This window comes from Pan troglodytes, chromosome 18, assembly GCF_028858775.2.
Source record: "Pan troglodytes isolate AG18354 chromosome 18, NHGRI_mPanTro3-v2.0_pri, whole genome shotgun sequence".
Taxonomy (NCBI): domain Eukaryota; kingdom Metazoa; phylum Chordata; class Mammalia; order Primates; family Hominidae; genus Pan; species Pan troglodytes.
In genome coordinates this window covers 65342567-65359166 of record NC_072416.2, presented here as the reverse complement: position 1 = coordinate 65359166, position 16600 = coordinate 65342567, and the positions used below count along the sequence as shown (strand labels likewise).

General features: G+C 48.5%; 1 protein-coding gene across 4 annotated transcripts in view; it reads left to right on the top strand.

Moving 5' to 3' along the window:
* KCTD19 (potassium channel tetramerization domain containing 19) overlaps positions 1-16600 on the top strand; it is a 37444-nt gene that overhangs the window by 13507 nt on the left and 7337 nt on the right. For all 4 annotated transcript variants that reach the window (XM_523391.6, XM_016930045.4, XM_063797255.1 and 1 more), the window contains exons 3-7: positions 8783-8933; positions 10018-10209; positions 11433-11564; positions 13783-13993; positions 15694-15854. In XM_523391.6, the coding sequence (XP_523391.2) occupies positions 8783-8933; positions 10018-10209; positions 11433-11564; positions 13783-13993; positions 15694-15854 (847 nt within the window). The remainder of the gene's footprint in view (positions 1-8782; positions 8934-10017; positions 10210-11432; positions 11565-13782; positions 13994-15693; positions 15855-16600) is intronic.

Here is a 16600-nt window from a genome sequence, read left to right as displayed (position 1 = left end):
AGTTCAAGACCAGCCTGGCCAACATGGTGAAACCCCATCTCTACTAAAATACAAAAATTAGCCGGGCATGATGACAAGTGCCTGTAATCCCAGCTACTCGGGGAGGCTGAGATGAGAGAATTGCTTGAACCTAGGAGACGGTGGTTGCAGTGAGCTGAGATCGCACCACTGCACTCCAGCCTGGGCGACTGAGGGAGACTCTGTCTCAAAAAAAAAAAAAAAATTCTAATTTCAGTGCCATTGATAAAGTTTTACTGGAACACAGCTATGCTCATTTGTTTATGTGTTGTCTACGGCTGCTCTCAAGCTGTAACACAGAGCTGAGTGGTTGAGTTGACAGAGACCATGTGGCTAGCAAAGCAAAGCCTAAAATATTTACTGTCAGGCCTTTTACAGAAAAAAACTTGCTGACCCCTGGCCTAGACTGCAGCAGAGCAAGGGAGGAAGTAGACAGACCAGTTAAGAGGCTCCTGCAGTATCCAGATGAAAGATAATGGTGGTTTGTTCTATGGTGGTAATAGTAGTGTTAGAGGTGTTCAAACTCTGAATATGTCTTGCTGGTAGAACTGACAGGGTTTGCTGATGAATTGAATGTAGGGTGAGAGAGAATGGACAACTCCTTTGTTTCTCTCCTGAGCAACCAGATGAATGGTGGATTTTGAGGGATGTGTACACAGGTTTAGGGAGGAAAATCAGGAGTTAGGATCTGAACATGTTGAGTTTGAGAGACAATGAAAGGGCAATAAAACCATCCAAGTGAAGGTAAACAGGAGGCGCTGGATGTACAGGTCTGGAATTCATGGAAACAGGCCTAGAGATAAAAATTTGGGAGTCATAAAAGCTGATATGTAAATCCATGAACCTGGATGTTTTGGAATACTGTATATTGTTTATAGGGGAAATACAAAGTAGTCATTACAGGTCCACACATTAATATCACAGGGCCTCCTAGAACTTCCTGTGTAATTTGGGAAGGCCACTTTACCTAAATGTAAACTGATCTGAGCCCTTCACATCCATCAGCCTGGGTGGGAGTCACAGCTGCAGAGTGTGGAATTTCCCTTTAGGGTCATTCACCAGGGTTTAAGTTTCATGGCAAATTATCGATTCTTTTTTACTTCCCCCCTGAAGTCCACTGAGGACAATGTGTTGACAGGACATGCTACTTATGTTTCCTTTTTCACACCTTCTGGGGACTTCTCAGTTTGGAACTTTAAATTGTTCCACTTGTGAGCATTCTGCTACCAGCAAGCAACCCAAACACGCCTTCATTCCTTGTGCTCAAGGGAGCCAGGGAGTTTTTATGTTGATCACACAAATGACGTTTTTAAGAAAATAGACCAGTGGCAGTCTCACATTTCCCATTACTCATGATGTGAGATTATGACTGTGATCTTGGAAAGGAAGAGGATGACATAAACAGCAGATATTCATCCCAACTGTGTAGCTTGTCTGTGGTGTGGGTAAGTGGATGACTCAAATGCAAACCCCTTGACGTGGCATCAGGGCTCCTCACAGGCTGGCTCATCTGCTTGTGCTGGCTCATATCCCAACAAAGACACACACCTACATGCAGGCAAGGCCACATACACATGCACACACACACACACAGGCACACACACACACTTTGAAGTTCAGCCTTGCCCCAAGCACCCCACATGCTTTCTCTCTACACTTTTTCACTTGCCGTTTCCTCTTCTTGCATTTCTCCCTTTTAAGATTTGGCCTTGGCTGGGGACGGTGGCTCGCGCCTGTAATCCCAACTCTGGGAGGCTGAGGCGGGTGGATCACTTGAGGTCAGGAGATTGAGACCAACTTGGCCAAGATGGTGAAACCCCATCTCTACTAAAACTACAAAAATTAGCCAGGCGTGGTGGCAGGCAACTGTAATCCCAGCTATTTAGGAGGCTGAGGCAGGAGAATCGCTTGAACCTAGGAGGCGGAGGTTGCAGTGAGCCAAGGCCAAGATTGTGCCACTGCACTCTAGCTTGAACAACAGAGTGAGACTCCATCTCAAAAAAAAAAAAGATTTGGCCTAAATGTGGCCCACTGGAAGACTATCCTGACATTTCCTGAGTTTTTGTCTCTCTGCTCTCATAACAGACTGAATTCCCCCATTCTAGCAGTGCTAATTCTGTTGTGATCATGTATTCTCATGTATTCATATGTCTTTCTCCCTCACTGGGCTGTACTCTTTTCATGTTTTCATGAAACAAACACCTAGCACCTCTCACAGTACCTGGCATTTGCACATGCTTAACAACATATCTGCTGAGAGAACATTCAGTGTTATGCTCAAGATGACTTCTGCAGAGTGAGGTGACTGGAGCCCACAGTGAAGGGGTAGGTTTGAAATGCCGAAAGCTGCGTCTTATTTGGCTTTGGGGGCTGACAGCAGCTGTTCTGCACATCCTTTTGTTCTACCAGCCTTGCTTTCCTTGAGCCTTAAAGCAGGGCTGGCCCTCCTTGTCTTTACAAGGCAGTCAAGGATTTGGAAGTTCCCCCAAGCTCCTTTACCATCACATTCTTTCCAACAGCCTACATCAGAGCATAAGGCATCTCTGAGAACTGCTGCTGCTTTGGAAAACCTCCGTTAAGTCCCAAAGTTCTGCCATCAGGGCGCATTTGTCAGCCATCTTTGGCAACCACACACATACATACACATACTTCCCCGTGCCATCAGTTTTATGTTGCTTCTGATTGACATATTTTTTCACCACTATCTAGGCCAAAAGCAACATCATTTATTCTTGTGCTAGAAATTAGCCATCTGAATTCATTTAAGGTCTGTATTTCCCTTAAGAAATCCTCTCTCCAATAACTTTTTCCAGGTCATAACATGTGAAAAGTAAAATTCCTGGAAGTTGTATTCAGGCAGATGAAAGCGGACTTGAAGTCAGCCTGTAGAAGACCAGCCACACACTCTGTAGCAATTTCAGTCAGCAAAGCCAGAGGGCAGCTGGAAGCCCAGGCTCTCTGGAGTGTTCTTCATTCATTTAGCCATTCATTGAACAAAAGGTATTGAGACCCCACAGGCCTTGTTTTAGGTGCTGCAAATACGGCAGAGGACAAAACAGCCAAGGTCCTGAGGTCTTGGGGAGGTTATATCTATTAGGGGAAACTGGCAGATCAAAAATAAGTAAGTGAGGGGCTGGGGAATGGTTTCTGTGATTTCTTATAGCACCCGAATGGCTTTCCGTGAGTAGAGGACTTGTATTTCTAGAAGTCAGAGCAAGTATTGGTTGACAGAGTTCGGGAAACAGCCTTGTTGAGGCTCCTGAGCCTAGGTCAAGGCCGATGCCTGGGCCTGGCATGCAGCATGACCTGACTGGCAAGGATGGCAATCTTTGTGGACTTGCTTTAGTTTTTCTGTTTTTTAAGATTTCTTGGGCATACCTTTCTTGGGGAAAATGGTGCTGCTAACACTTTACATGCTTGGAAATAGCAGGAAATGGAGATTTCATTTCTGCAAAATAGATCATTCTCTCCTCAACTAGCACATCTCCTCTCAAACTAGCTAGACTGTCACTACTGACCCATTCCAGAGGACACATCCAGTACCAAACACCTCCAAATAGGAGTGTTGTCCTGGGCAGGGATTTCTCTCCCCTTCTCCCCACCACAGGCCTCCTCCCACATGGCCAATTTAGAGTTGTTCAAAGGCACTATTCTTTTCTCCACTAAGACAGAATCTTGGGGGTTGAATCTGTAGGTGAAGTAAGTGGCAGATTCAAGCTCCTGTGATGCAGTCCACTGAGCATGGGCTTGGAGTGCTACGCTGCCCTAGCTGACTTTCCCTAGTTTCACTCTTTTCTTGCTACTTTGCCTACTGTCTTTCTGTCCATCACAAATCAGACCCAAGCTAAACCCTTTCTTCTTGCCATCCTCTCTCCCTCTCCTTCATCCCTGCCCCTCTCCCCCTTAGGTCTTCCCTCTGGCCTCCAGATCCCAATGTGGAATCCCTGTCTTCATTGTCCTCTGAACTCCAGAGGCTCTGCCCATTGTAATCTTGTGCTGGTTTTTCCTGTGGTTTTGGATACTCAACGTCTTTCCATCTTTCTCAGTTTTATGAGTGCAGTCTACTTCTCTGTTCGCTTCTTTGGAGATCTCCCATGTTTCTTTTTGCTTTTCTTTGCAGAGAATCAGCCCTCCAGCCCTTCCTTTTCTTTCTTTCTTTCTTTCTTTTTTTTTTTTTTTTTTTTTTTTGAGCTGAAGTCTCGCTCTGTCTCCTAGGCTTGAGTGCAGTGGCATGATCTCGGCTTACTGAAACCTCTGCCTCCTGGGTTCAAATGATTGCCTCAGCCTCCAGAGTAGCTGGGACTACAGGCATGCACCACCAAGCCCGGCTAATTTTTTGTATATTTAGTAGAGTTGGGGTTTTGCCATGTTGGCCAGGCTCGTCTCAAACTCCTGACCTCAAGTGATCGGCCCAGCTCGGCCTCCCAAAGTGCTGGGATTACAGGTGTGAGCCACCGCACCTGGCTAGCCCTCCATTTTCATGCATTCTTTCATATGCATGCTAGGTTCTAGAATACAAAATGGGGATGCATCAAACCAGCCTCTCCCCAGGAAGCTTGGTATAGGGGGAAGAACTGGCCTGAAACTGAGCCAGAGGCCTGCAGAGAGAAGTGAAAATGTTGAGTGTCTGTGGGAACAAAGTGGGGGGATGACCCATTCTGGCTCAGAGAGGCTCCAGGCTCTTCAGGAAGAGAATGGGGAGGAGTATTCTGGGCAGATGGAACAGCATACACAAATCTGGGGAGGTGTCAAAGAACGTGATGTGTTTTTGGAGTTTTGTGGAGTTTAGTGTCACTGATGATGGGGTGTAAACATAAAGAATGATGGGAGATGAGGCTGGAAAGGTAATTTAGGCTGGGTGCAGTGGCTCATGCCTGTAATCCCAACACTTTGGGAGGCCGAGGTGGGAGGATCATTTAAGCTAAGGAGTTTGAGACCAGCCTGGGCCACATAGCAAGACCTCATCTCTACAAAAAATCAAAAAGTTAATGGGGTGTTGCGGCGCACAGCTGTGGTCCAGCTACTTGGGAGGTTGAGGCAGGAGGATTGTTTAAGCCCAAGAGGTCAAGGCTGCAATGAGCCATGATGATTGTACGACTGCACTCCAGCCTGGGCGACACAGCAAGGCACTAAAAAAAAAAAAAAAAGAAAAGAAAGAAGGAAGGAAGGAGGGAGGGTGGGAGGGAGGGAGGAAGGAAGGAAGGAAGGAAGGAAGAAATTTAGGATATGACCTCCAAAAGGAAGGAAATTAACATACTATTTCATTTAATCTTTATAACAGCTTCCAGATTTTACTGCCTCCACTTTGCCAGTGAGGAACCTGAGGCTTGGAGAAGTTACATGACAAGTGGAAGGCAGCAGAGGCTGGGAAAAGTAGGGGGAGGGAAGGAGATGAAGAGAATTTGGATAATGGGTACAAAATTACAGTCAGATAAAAGGAATAAGTTCTTGTATTTGGTAGTACGCTAGGAATACTATAGTTAATAATAATATATTGTGTATTTCAAACTAGCTAGAAGAAAATCATTGGAATGTTTCCATCACAAAGAAAAGATAAATGTTTGAGGTGATGGGTCTGGCCCAGTGGTTCATGCCTATAATCCCAGGAGGCCAATATGGGAGGATCGCTTGAGCCCAGGAGTTCAAGACCAGCCTGGGCAACATGGCAAAGCCCTGTCTTTACAAAAAACTTAAAACTTAGCTGGCTGTCGGCCAGGCGTGGTGGCTCATGCCTGCAATCCCAGTACTTTGGGAGGCTGAAGCAGGCCGATTACTTGAGTCCAGGAGTTTGAGACCAGCCAGGGCAATGTGGCGAAACCCCACCTCTACTAAAAATACAAAAAAAAAATAGCCAGGTGTGGTGGTGCACGCCTGTGGTCCCGGCTGTTTGGGAGGCTGAGGTGGGAGGATCACCTGAGCCTGGGAGGCGGAGGTTGCAGTAAGTCAAGATTGGGCCACTGCCCTCCAGCCTGGGCAACAGAGTGAGACCTTGTCTCAAAAAAAAAAAAAAAAAAAAAATTAGCAGGGTGTTGTGATGTGCACCTGTGGTCCCAGCTACTCAGGAGGGTGAGGTGGGAGGATCACTTGAGCCCAGTAGGTCGAGGCTGCAGTGAGCTGTGATCATGCCACTGCACTCCAGCCTAGGTGATAGAGTGTGACTCTGTCTCAAAAAAAAAAAATGACGTGATGGATATCTTCATTACCCTAAATTAATCATTATACATTGTATCCATGTATTGAAATATCACATGTACCCCAAAAATATGAACAACTATTACATATCAATAAAAAGAAAACAGTTGCTAAGGGCTTGGGCTCCAGAGTCCTGGGTTTCATTCCTAGTATCTCCACTTACTTGGTGCACTTAGTCCCCTACCTCTTCCTGGACCTAGCTTCCCATGTGCTCAAAGGGAGTGATGATACCAGAGCCTACTTTGTTGTCAGGGGAAGATTGGAAGGATTCAGTTTAAAAGTCCATGGGTAATAAATGTTAGCTTTTAAGTGACAGAGTCAGAATTTACCCCAGATATGCTGAGTTCAAAGCCCTTGTTCTTTTCGTGTATACCCTACTCCCTCCATTGATTGTGAAGGACCTTATGTGCAATGCAAAGGAGAGTCTGGATTTATCCCATAGCAACAGGGAGCACTAAAGTTTTTTAAGATGAGGAGTGATTTGGACTCACCTCATATGTTTGCAAGATCACTGTGTGGAGAGGACCTGGGGGCTAGGGGACCAGGACTAGGGGAAAGGAAAGGAGAGAAAATGGAGAGGCAGGACGGGCATGGTGGCTCACGCCTATAATCCCAGCACCAGCCGAGGCTGGTGGATCATTTGAGGCCAGGAGTTTGAGACCAGCCTGGCCAACACGGTGAAACCCCGTCTCTACTAGAAATCCAAAAATTAGCCAGGCATGGTGGTGGGCACCTGTAATCCCAGGTACTCGGGAGGCTGAGGCAGGAGAATCACTTGAACCCAGGAGGCGGAGGTTGCAGTGAGCCGAGATTGCACCACTGCACTCCAGCCTGGGTGACAGAGCAAGACTCTAATGTTCCCTTCTAATGCTGTGGAAAGAAATCCCAGGGTTCCTGGAGGTCCAGAAACTTCATAATTGACACTGGCTCTAATCTCAGTATACGTAAATTGTGGTCTTTCATATCTTTCTTCTCTCCCAAGCTGAGAGCTTCTTGAGGGCAGGCACAGTATCTGACTGTGGCCCTGGTGATGCACAATGAGTATTTCTCAAATGAATGACAGACTGTCTTCCAGCGTTCCACGCACACATTGTCTCCCCCATTGTTCACTGCCACAGGAAAGCACTCCCCACGATCCCACCATTGCCCAGTGCTTTTGCAAACCCTCCAGCCATCCAAAGTGGGAAAGATTCTCCCACTCTGGCCCGCCTTCTTTTGCATTGACCTTAAGTGATTATGCGGGCACAGTTTATAGCTTGGCCACCAGAGGACTAGTCTCAATGCTCAGGATTTTTGAGAGCAACGTCACAAGGGCTTCATTGACATAGCAGCATTTAGAGGCAGATTATTTGTTAGTTTCAGACTAAATCTGGGGCACCTGTCCATTTTGAGGATCTGGTGCCTTTAAAGTACCACTTGCCCTGCTATATCCGGAAATTTATTGGGAAAATACTATGTATCTTCTTCTAGCGTAAAGACAGAAAAAAAAAAAGGGAGGGGGTGCTGATGTTATGATAATCTGCCCCCTGCAGGACTTTTGAGGGAGAATGGGTCCCTGGGTAAGGGCGGCACAAAGACCGCCCTGGGCTTCAGGCTTGCCTAGTTGGGGTGCTCCACTCCAGCCTCAGCCCACCTCTGGTCGCTTGATCCTTCAAGCTGACAAGCTCTGGACTTGGAAGACTGCTTGGGCGGGCCACAAAGCCTTTGACCTCAGCTGCCTCATCAGTAAGACACTCACCAACCACATCTGTCTCACAGAATCATGTCATGGTAAATGAGAAAAAGTGTGTTAAAGTGTGTTGAAAAATGTGGAGTCCTGTGGCAATATAAGACATGTTTATTATACCTCAATCTCACCACTTAGATCACTACCCAGGGTTAGGACGAACACAAACAATAGCAAATCACAATTATAACAGGTTGAAAGTGATTTTGAGCACTTGAAGGAAAATGATAGCAGAAAATAACAAGTTTTTAATGATTAAATAGAAATTACTCTTTAGATTGTGCAAGATAAATTACTATTACTCAACATAAAATTATAACAAAACTTGTTTCAAAAATCAGAAGAGAAATAATCATTGGGACTTTGAATATCAGCATGTCACCCTATAGCCCTACATTTTTACATTTTTTGTGTGACTGCCTAATTTATTTCAAAACACTTAAAGTAAGTCGCTGGGCGCGGTGGTTCATGCCCGTAATCTCAACACTTTGGGAGGCCGAGACAGATGGATCACCTGAGGTCAGGAGTTCAAGACCAGCCTGGCCAACATGGTGAAACTCTGTCTCTACTAAAAATACAAAAAAAAATTAGCCAGGCGTGGTGGCAGGTGCCTGTAATCCCAGCTACTCGAGAGGCTGAGGCAGGAGAATCGCTTGAACCCAGGAGGTGGAGGTTGCAGTGAGCTGAGATCGCACCACTGCACTCCAGCCTGGGCAACAAAACGAGACTCTGTCTCAAAAAAAAAAAAAAGTAAGTCACATACTGTTTTTCCTGATCTTCACACTAGAATTGGTACATAGTTACTTGGTTTAGATTCTCAAGATAGTACTCTTCATTATCTAACAGACTCTAGATAACCTGAAGGAAGGGAAACACCATCTACGCGTGCGGCCTGCAGACCTACCTGTTGCTGAGAGAGCATCTCTGAACTACTGGCGTACATGGAAGTGTATTAGCAAACCCTCAGAATTTCCAATTAAAAGCCCAGCCTTCACAGGTAAATTGGGATAGGCTGTCCCTCCCTAAAGCCCACACCAACTTTCCCTCTCCTCACCCTAACAGAAGTGGCTTCCATCCAGAGAGCAGAGAGTGCCTGATTTCTGAGGTAGTCTCTGTCATCTCCTTTGATCTTCTGCCCTGCCACAGGCCCTCTCCATGGCTGCTTGCCTGCTGGAACCAACATTCTCCTCCACACTCACTCCTCTGCATTCTGGCTTCATGTGGGCAAGGCGAGGTTTCATTCCACTCCCCTCCTATTCATCAGGGAATGCCACCATTCTTTTGAGTTTCCTCCAACCACCACACACAGAATGTCCCTAAATAATCACTGTCTGATGGGTGCCTGGCAGCATAGTTCAGCCTATCTGAGACATGAGTACAAAGCATTTATGATTATTGATGGATTTTAGCTTCCAGGAGTGTCAAAAGCATCTATTTTGTCTGTGGATCACTGTGTTTGGTTTGATCAATTAGAATCAAATGGGTAAATGAATTTAATGACTTTGGATACATAAGTCAAAATGTCACATGTCCCACTGCCCTTCACTGTTTATAGAAAAAATATAGATTTCCAGCTGGGCACGGTGGCTCATGCCTGTAATCCCAGCATTTTGGGAGGCTGAGGCAGATGGATCACGTGAGGTCAGGAGTTCGAGACCAGCCTGACAACATGGTGAAACCCCGTCTCTACTGAAAATACAAAAATTAGCTGGGTGTGGTGGCACGTGCCTGTAGTCCCAGCTACTTGGGAGGCTGAGGCAGGAGAACCAGTTGAATCTGAGAGACAGAGGTTGCAGTGAGCCGAGATGGCACCACTGAATTCCAGCCTGGGCAACAGAGTGAGACTCCATCTCAAAAAAGAAAAGAAAAAAAAATAGACTTCCATGCCCCACTCCCTACCACACTCCTTAGGGCTACAACTGAAAAGATAAAGAAGGAAGATGTGTCTGGCAAGTGGCAAGGACCATATCCTGGGGGGTCTCTCTAGCATCCTCTGGGGCCCCTGGGTCAGTGAAAGCCCTGCTGGAATCAGATCCCTGGCTTCTGAGAGGTGGCAACACTGCCTGCATGTTCTCTTCCAGGCCTACATGATAAGGCACCTCTGGGGCTCATGGACACACCCCTGTTAGACACAGAAGAGGAGGTGCACTACTGCTTCCTGCCCCTAGACCTGGTGGCCAAATATCCCAGCCTAGTGACTGAAGACAACCTGCTGTGGCTGGCTGAGACAGTGGCCCTCATCGAGTGCGAGTGCAGCGAGTTCCGCTTCATTGGTGATTGCTCTGTCCGGGGTGGGGTGGGGGGCGGGCGGATAGGGCCCATTCACCCCTCCCCATCACATGTCCCACAGAGGCCCAGCTTGGTGCTCAGGGCCTCAGGAGCTTCCCTGGGCAGAGGTAGCGGAAGCATGACAGAGCTTTCCAGGAAGCAAGCAGATTCCAGCATTAGAATCTCACTAGACTCAGGGCTGTTTTATTCCCTATTTGTTTTGGGATGGCCTGGCTGTAAAAGTATCAGGCACTGGAAAGTGCCAGGGACCACAGGAGTTGGTGTGAAGGGCAGGGAGCTCAGCTGGTTGCCAGTCGGCTTCTCTTCTTACTCTGCCCTTATGTATCCAGCTGGTCTTCAGGCCTCAGTTCCTCTCACCATAAAATGAGGAATCCAGATTGTTTCAAAGGATGGTGCTACCTGCTCTTAATGTCAGCAAACTCAGAATAAAAGGGAAGGAGGGTAGATGGTGACAGGTTCCCCCAGAGTCATAGCAGAATTGTCCACTTGAGGTAGTGGCCTAAGGAAGGATGAGATTTTCCACCTTTGACAGAGAGAGCCTCTCTCCCCCTACTGCCCCAGGATGAGCTCTGTTTGGGATGTGAACTGAATGATCTCTTTGACCCCAAGATGCTACTGCTGTCTAGATAGATAGGGCAGTAAACACTCAAGTTACACTAGGAGCCCAAATGTCTGGAACCCCAGTCATTCATATTCATAGTCACCTAGAAAGTTGTCTGTGATGTGCTTCTGTATCTCTAAGTTGATTCACACAGGACATTAGCGTTGGCTCCATCTCTGCCTCCCATACTGCAGTCCAGGCAGGGACAAACTGCAAGTGCCACCCGCCAGCCCAGGCTCGGCCGGGCCCCTCCTCTCTAAGCAGCAAGACAACTCTCTCTTTTGGAATGACCTGCTCTTGGGTCAAGACTCACAGGGTAAGTCTCAGGGCCAGTGTGCCCACCAGGAGGGCCTGGCTTGGGAGCCCCAGGCCAAGCCACGGGAGGCCACACCCACGGCCTCAGACACAGGAAAACAAAGTAATGTGGGGTCTTTCGCCTTGAAAACCACATACTCAAAGCTAATCTAATAAGGTAGGTTGATAAGTTGTTTCAGAACAAGGAGAACCTAGGATAAGTTACAGCACCAGAAACCTGCCAAAACCAGGACCTACAGCTAAACCAGAAATAGCCTCATTAACTCACTGTGTTCCCCTTTGTTTTTCAAGTGAATTTTCTTCGCTCACAGAAGATTTTACTACCGGATAATTTCTCCAACATTGATGTATTAGAAGCAGAAGTGGAAATTCTGGAAATCCCTGCACTCACTGAAGCCGTAAGGTGGTACCGGATGAACATGGGTATGTTGCCAGGAAACCTTGGCCCCCCTTCGACAATCTTGGCTTGACCTGGAAAAGCCAAGAACAATCTTCCCTCCCACAATCACTTCGGGCTTTGGGGGTTAGTGAGAGGATTGGGTCTTCTGGCTGACTCTGAATCCAAGAAGAGGATTCACAGCCTGAAACCCTGTGTGCTGCCCTGCCGGCTCAGCCTTCCCACTGAGGGTGGGGAGTGGGCAACCAGCCAGGGGTGTAGAAAGCCCAGCCCAGCCTGGATCAGGAGGAGCCCAGCCTGAGTGGGGAGCCAGGCTGGAATGTCCTGGGCCTGAAGGCAGGCTTCTCAGGGGCAGGGGAGGTCTGCCCTGCTTGTGAAAGTGGTGGGGACTAAGAGCACCCACCAGCCACTCCCATCCTTCCTCTTCCAGGCACGGTTGGAGGTGTGGGAAATGCTCAGTGCTTCATGCATCTCATCCGCCCCCAAATTCCCTCGTCACCTCACGTGGAAACCCCCGGCTGCTGTGCCTGTTTCTGCCTATTCCTGACGCTTGCTGACCCCTGTCCAGCCTAGGCCTTCGTGCTCCCAGCCCTACCTCATTCCAGCTTGTTCTTCCCCTCATGGTTTCCTCAGGGCTGTTCATCATTCCATTTCCCAACTCCACCTCCATGGAAGCTACTGTGCATGTTATAGGGCGCAAGCTACCTGAGCATGGCTTCAGCCGCCATCCCGAGAATGTGTAGAACTGCATTGCACATGGGAAGTTTGGCCTGGACATCACCAGACATTTATCCCATGGCAATCAGGCCTTTCCTTATCTTCAGGCATAGATTTCCCAGCCTTCTCCCAGACAAATAGAAACCCATCCTCTTGGCCAGGCGCTGGTGGCTGATGCCTGTAATCTCAGCATTTTGAGAGGCCAACGCAAGTGGCTCACTTGAGGTCAGGAGTTCGAGACCAGCCTGGTCAACATGGTGAAACCCCATCTCTACTAAAATACAAAAATTAGCCGGGCATGGTGGCACGCACCTGTAATCCCAGCTACTTGGGAAGCTGAGGCAGGAGAATCACTTGAACCCAGGAGGTGGAGGCTGCAGTGAGCCGAGATCATGCCACTGCACTCAAGCCTGGGCAACAGAGTGAGACTCCTTCTCAAAAAAGAAACCCATCCTCTTTGTGGGGAGTGGCATGCTCCAGCAGGTCTCAGGACCCTGTCCCAGGGCCTTATAATCCGCTTAAGATGGTGTGAGTTCAGCCCCTTCCCTCAAAGCCTTCTACTCCTCAGAGAACACAGATCATTGTGAGATGGTAGCATAGTCCCTGCTCCACAGAGCAATGCAAAGATGGAGGAAGTGTGTTGACAGCCAGGCTCTGGGAGCTGGCAGCACTCCTCAAACACAAAGGGTGGCTTTAGCTTTCTACAAAGCATCACAATAAGGGAAACAGCTGTGGTAACCTTGGAGCTGGACAGAGCTGACCTCAAATCCTAGCCCTGCCCCTGCCTAGCTTTGCAGTTTAGGGCAAGATACTTCATTAGCCTCTCAGGGCAGGTTCTTCAACGTGAAATGATGATAGCACTATCCCCTCTTGCAGGGTTGCTCTGAGGATTGGAGATGATCCACGAACATCCCCCAGCAGTGTGCCCACTGGCACATTGTTGCCACGGGAGCAGGGTCCTGAAGGCTGTGATAACTGTATTCTCTAGACTGTACCCTAGGCCCACTATAGGAGAAAAAGGTCCCATCCATAAACCAGCAACCCAAATACCCACCCTGAAAATAATGCCACACAGTATGTCTCTGGGGGAAATTCTGCCCAGGAGAGCCAGCAACAGGGGCTGTGAATCCAGGAAGCCTGTAACACACATTGAGTTTCCAGGCCATGGTTGCCGTTCTTTACCTTTGGATGGTTACAGAAGAGCTTGGAACTAATGAAGACTCCTGCAGAGGCTAGGGCCAGATGGCTGCTTTCCTGAAACTTAGGAAATTCAGATGCTAGTGATACAGCAAATGAATCCCCCCACTCCCAACTCACCTCCCAACAAATAGTTATGACTTCTAAGCCTGAGTATACAAAAAAATTATACTAATTTTGAGAAGATCTTGATTTGGACTGTGCAAAGAAATATCCTTCCTCTGAGCCTCCTCGGTACAATGGAGGCAGCAGTAGGAACCGAGCCCCAAAGCCTCCAATCCAGCTATGACCATGGGGGGCCTAGGAGTCACCCCTTTCTCCCTGACACAGGTGGCTGTTCCCGGACCACCTGTTCTCCCCTGAGCCCCGGGAAGGGGGCCCGCACAGCCAGCCTGGAGTCCGTGAAACCGCTCTACACAATGGCCCTGGGTCTGCTGGTCAAGTACCCGGACTCTGCGCTGGGCCAGCTTCGCATCGAGAGCACGCTAGACGGAAGCCGACTGTACATCACAGGGAATGGCGTCCTCTTTCAGCACGTCAAGTGAGGCCCTCCTTAGGGCACACTGAGTCCCATCACCCTTGGCTGTGCCCTTCCCTCTGGGAATAACCTGGGGCCTTTCCCACTAGCCAGAGGTGAAGTGTGTCCTTGGGGCCAGCCCATCATTTTAGCCATTACCATCACCAGCACCGCCACACTACCACCAGGTTACGGCCTCAAAGGAGAGGGCTAGTGCCAAGGTACAAGGGTTGCTAAGGTTCAAAGGCTTCAGACCATTTCCTATTTCTGTCCTCTGCAGTCCATTTCCCTGGTTCTAGCCCTGTGCTAGGTCTGAGGTGACCAGGCCACAGTCAGGGAGCTGGGTACCTCCCTGTGCAGACCCCTCTACAAAGGTCCTCCGCCACTCTTGGGAGGCTCACTGGACACACAGAATGACCAGAGCCAGGGGTGAGCCCCCTTAGAAGCAGGGCAGGGCAGGCCAGGCCAGGCCAGGCTTCCCAGAGGTGCTGATCCTCAGCCTTTGCCTTATGGGATGAGCTCAGGATGTCCTCATTAGTGCAGGGGCAAGGAATCCAACCCTGTTTTGTAGATGGGCAAACTGAGGTGCAGAACAGCAGAGCAACTCTCTGAGGGTCACAAAACAGACTGGCACCAAAATGGAAGGTAGAAGTGGGTTTTCTGGAGCCCCTGGGAGAGGGTCAGCTGACCCTGAATGCTGTCTTTTCCCAATATTGTTGTTTTGGGCTCTTTTAGCCCATAAAGTCCATATCTTTCAGAGATGTCCACCCTGATGTCACAGAGGGCAAAGACAAATGCCTTGGAAGGGAGGGTTTGGAGAAGGGGGTTGATGTTTAGACCCCAGCCTTTTTCCAAGACCGTGGCAGGCTGCAGCACAGTGACTGAGATGTCTTGGGCAGATGCGTATGAGGCAAGAAGGGAGCGGCTGGGCCCTGGGCTGGCCCTGGAACCGGAAACACGGCCTGGAGACATGAAATTAGTCCATTTAGAGGGCTTTGCTGAAATAAGTCAAGCTCAGCTCCAAAAATGTGACCGGTTGTCCAGGCTTACTCTCCTACAAGGTTAAACAGATTTCCAGTTAAAACAAGGAAACGGGCTGGGCGCAGTGGCTCACACCTGTAATCCCAGCACTTTGGGAGGCCAAGGCAAGCAGATCATGAGGTCAAGAGATTGAGACCATCCTGGCCTACATGGTGAAACCCCGTCTCTACTAAAAATACAAAAAATTAGCCGGGCATGGTGGCGGGTGCCTGTAGTCCCAGCTACTCAGGAGGCTGAGGTAGGAGAATGGCATGAACCCTGGAGGCGGAGCTTGCAGTGAGCCGAGATCGCGCCACTGCACTCCAGCCTGGGTGACAGAGTTAGACTCCGTCTCAAAAAAAAAAAAAAAAAAAAAAAGAAACCCCGTCTCTACTAAAAATACAAAAAATTAGCCGGGCGTGGTGGCGGGTGCCTGTAGTTCCAGCTACTTGGGAGGCTGAGGCAGGAGAATTGCTTGAACCTGGGAGGCAAAGGTTGCAGTGAGCCAAGATCGCGTCACTGCACTTCACCCTGGCGACAGAGTGAGACTCCGTCTAAAAAAAAAAATACAAGGAAACGATGTTAATGATGCCTGATTTAAGCCAGTGTTGTGGCAAGGCATCCTAGGCATGGAAAGTTTACAGGCTCGACTCTCTTGGGGTGCAATGCTGATGTTCTTCATAACAGACCTTTCCTCTGGGCAGGAACTGGCTGGGGACTTGCCGGCTGCCCCTGACAGAGACCATTTCCGAGGTATATGAGCTCTGTGCCTTCCTAGACAAAAGGGACATCACCTATGAGCCAATCAAAGTTGCTTTGAAGACTCATCTGGAGCCAAGGACTTTGGCACCCATGGATGTGCTCAGTAAGTGAGAAAGCTTCTAGGTTTGAATTTAGCATCAGGGGAGTATCTGGGAGATTGGAGGGAATAGATGAGGTGGCCAGGACGAGGAACTGTAGATGGAGGAGGAGGGGAAAGCCAGGCCAATATTTTTGATTTTTACAAAAGGGAAACTTTCATATTAAGTGCTCCCTCCTCACCTCCAAGCCCACAATTCGTCTCCAGCAGCAGACAGGGCTGTTACCCAGTCTGGGGCCACGCAGGACCCCCAGGGCAGGCCTGCCTTGACCCTGGGAGCTGACTTGCTGTGCTTCTCACAGCCATGCAGGGAGGAGCCTCCTCTGTTAAACAGAGCTGTCCCTGGGTCCATTTAACAGCCAAAAAATAGGTTCAGAGAAGAAAACTCACTCAAGTTACACAGTGGTCAAGCTGGGGTTTGACTGAGTCCAAAGCTAATGTTGTTTTCACCAGCTGCCTATAACTTCTTATTACCAAAAATTTGGGGGACAAAGTTTAAGCTGTATTACTATCATTTAGCAGCATCCAACATTTATTGAGTACCGGCCATATACCAGGACAGCAGTAGACACTGGCGGTACAGAAGTAAGCAACACAGACTTAGTCCCTTTCTTCCTGGAGTTCACGGTCTAGTTCTATACATCTTATCTCTTGGTTATATAATCTAGTTATATACCCTTCATTCATTACAGAGCTCATTAGAAACTGCTTCCCAAACATCAGAACAAGGCCTACATATAGTCATCTCCAGG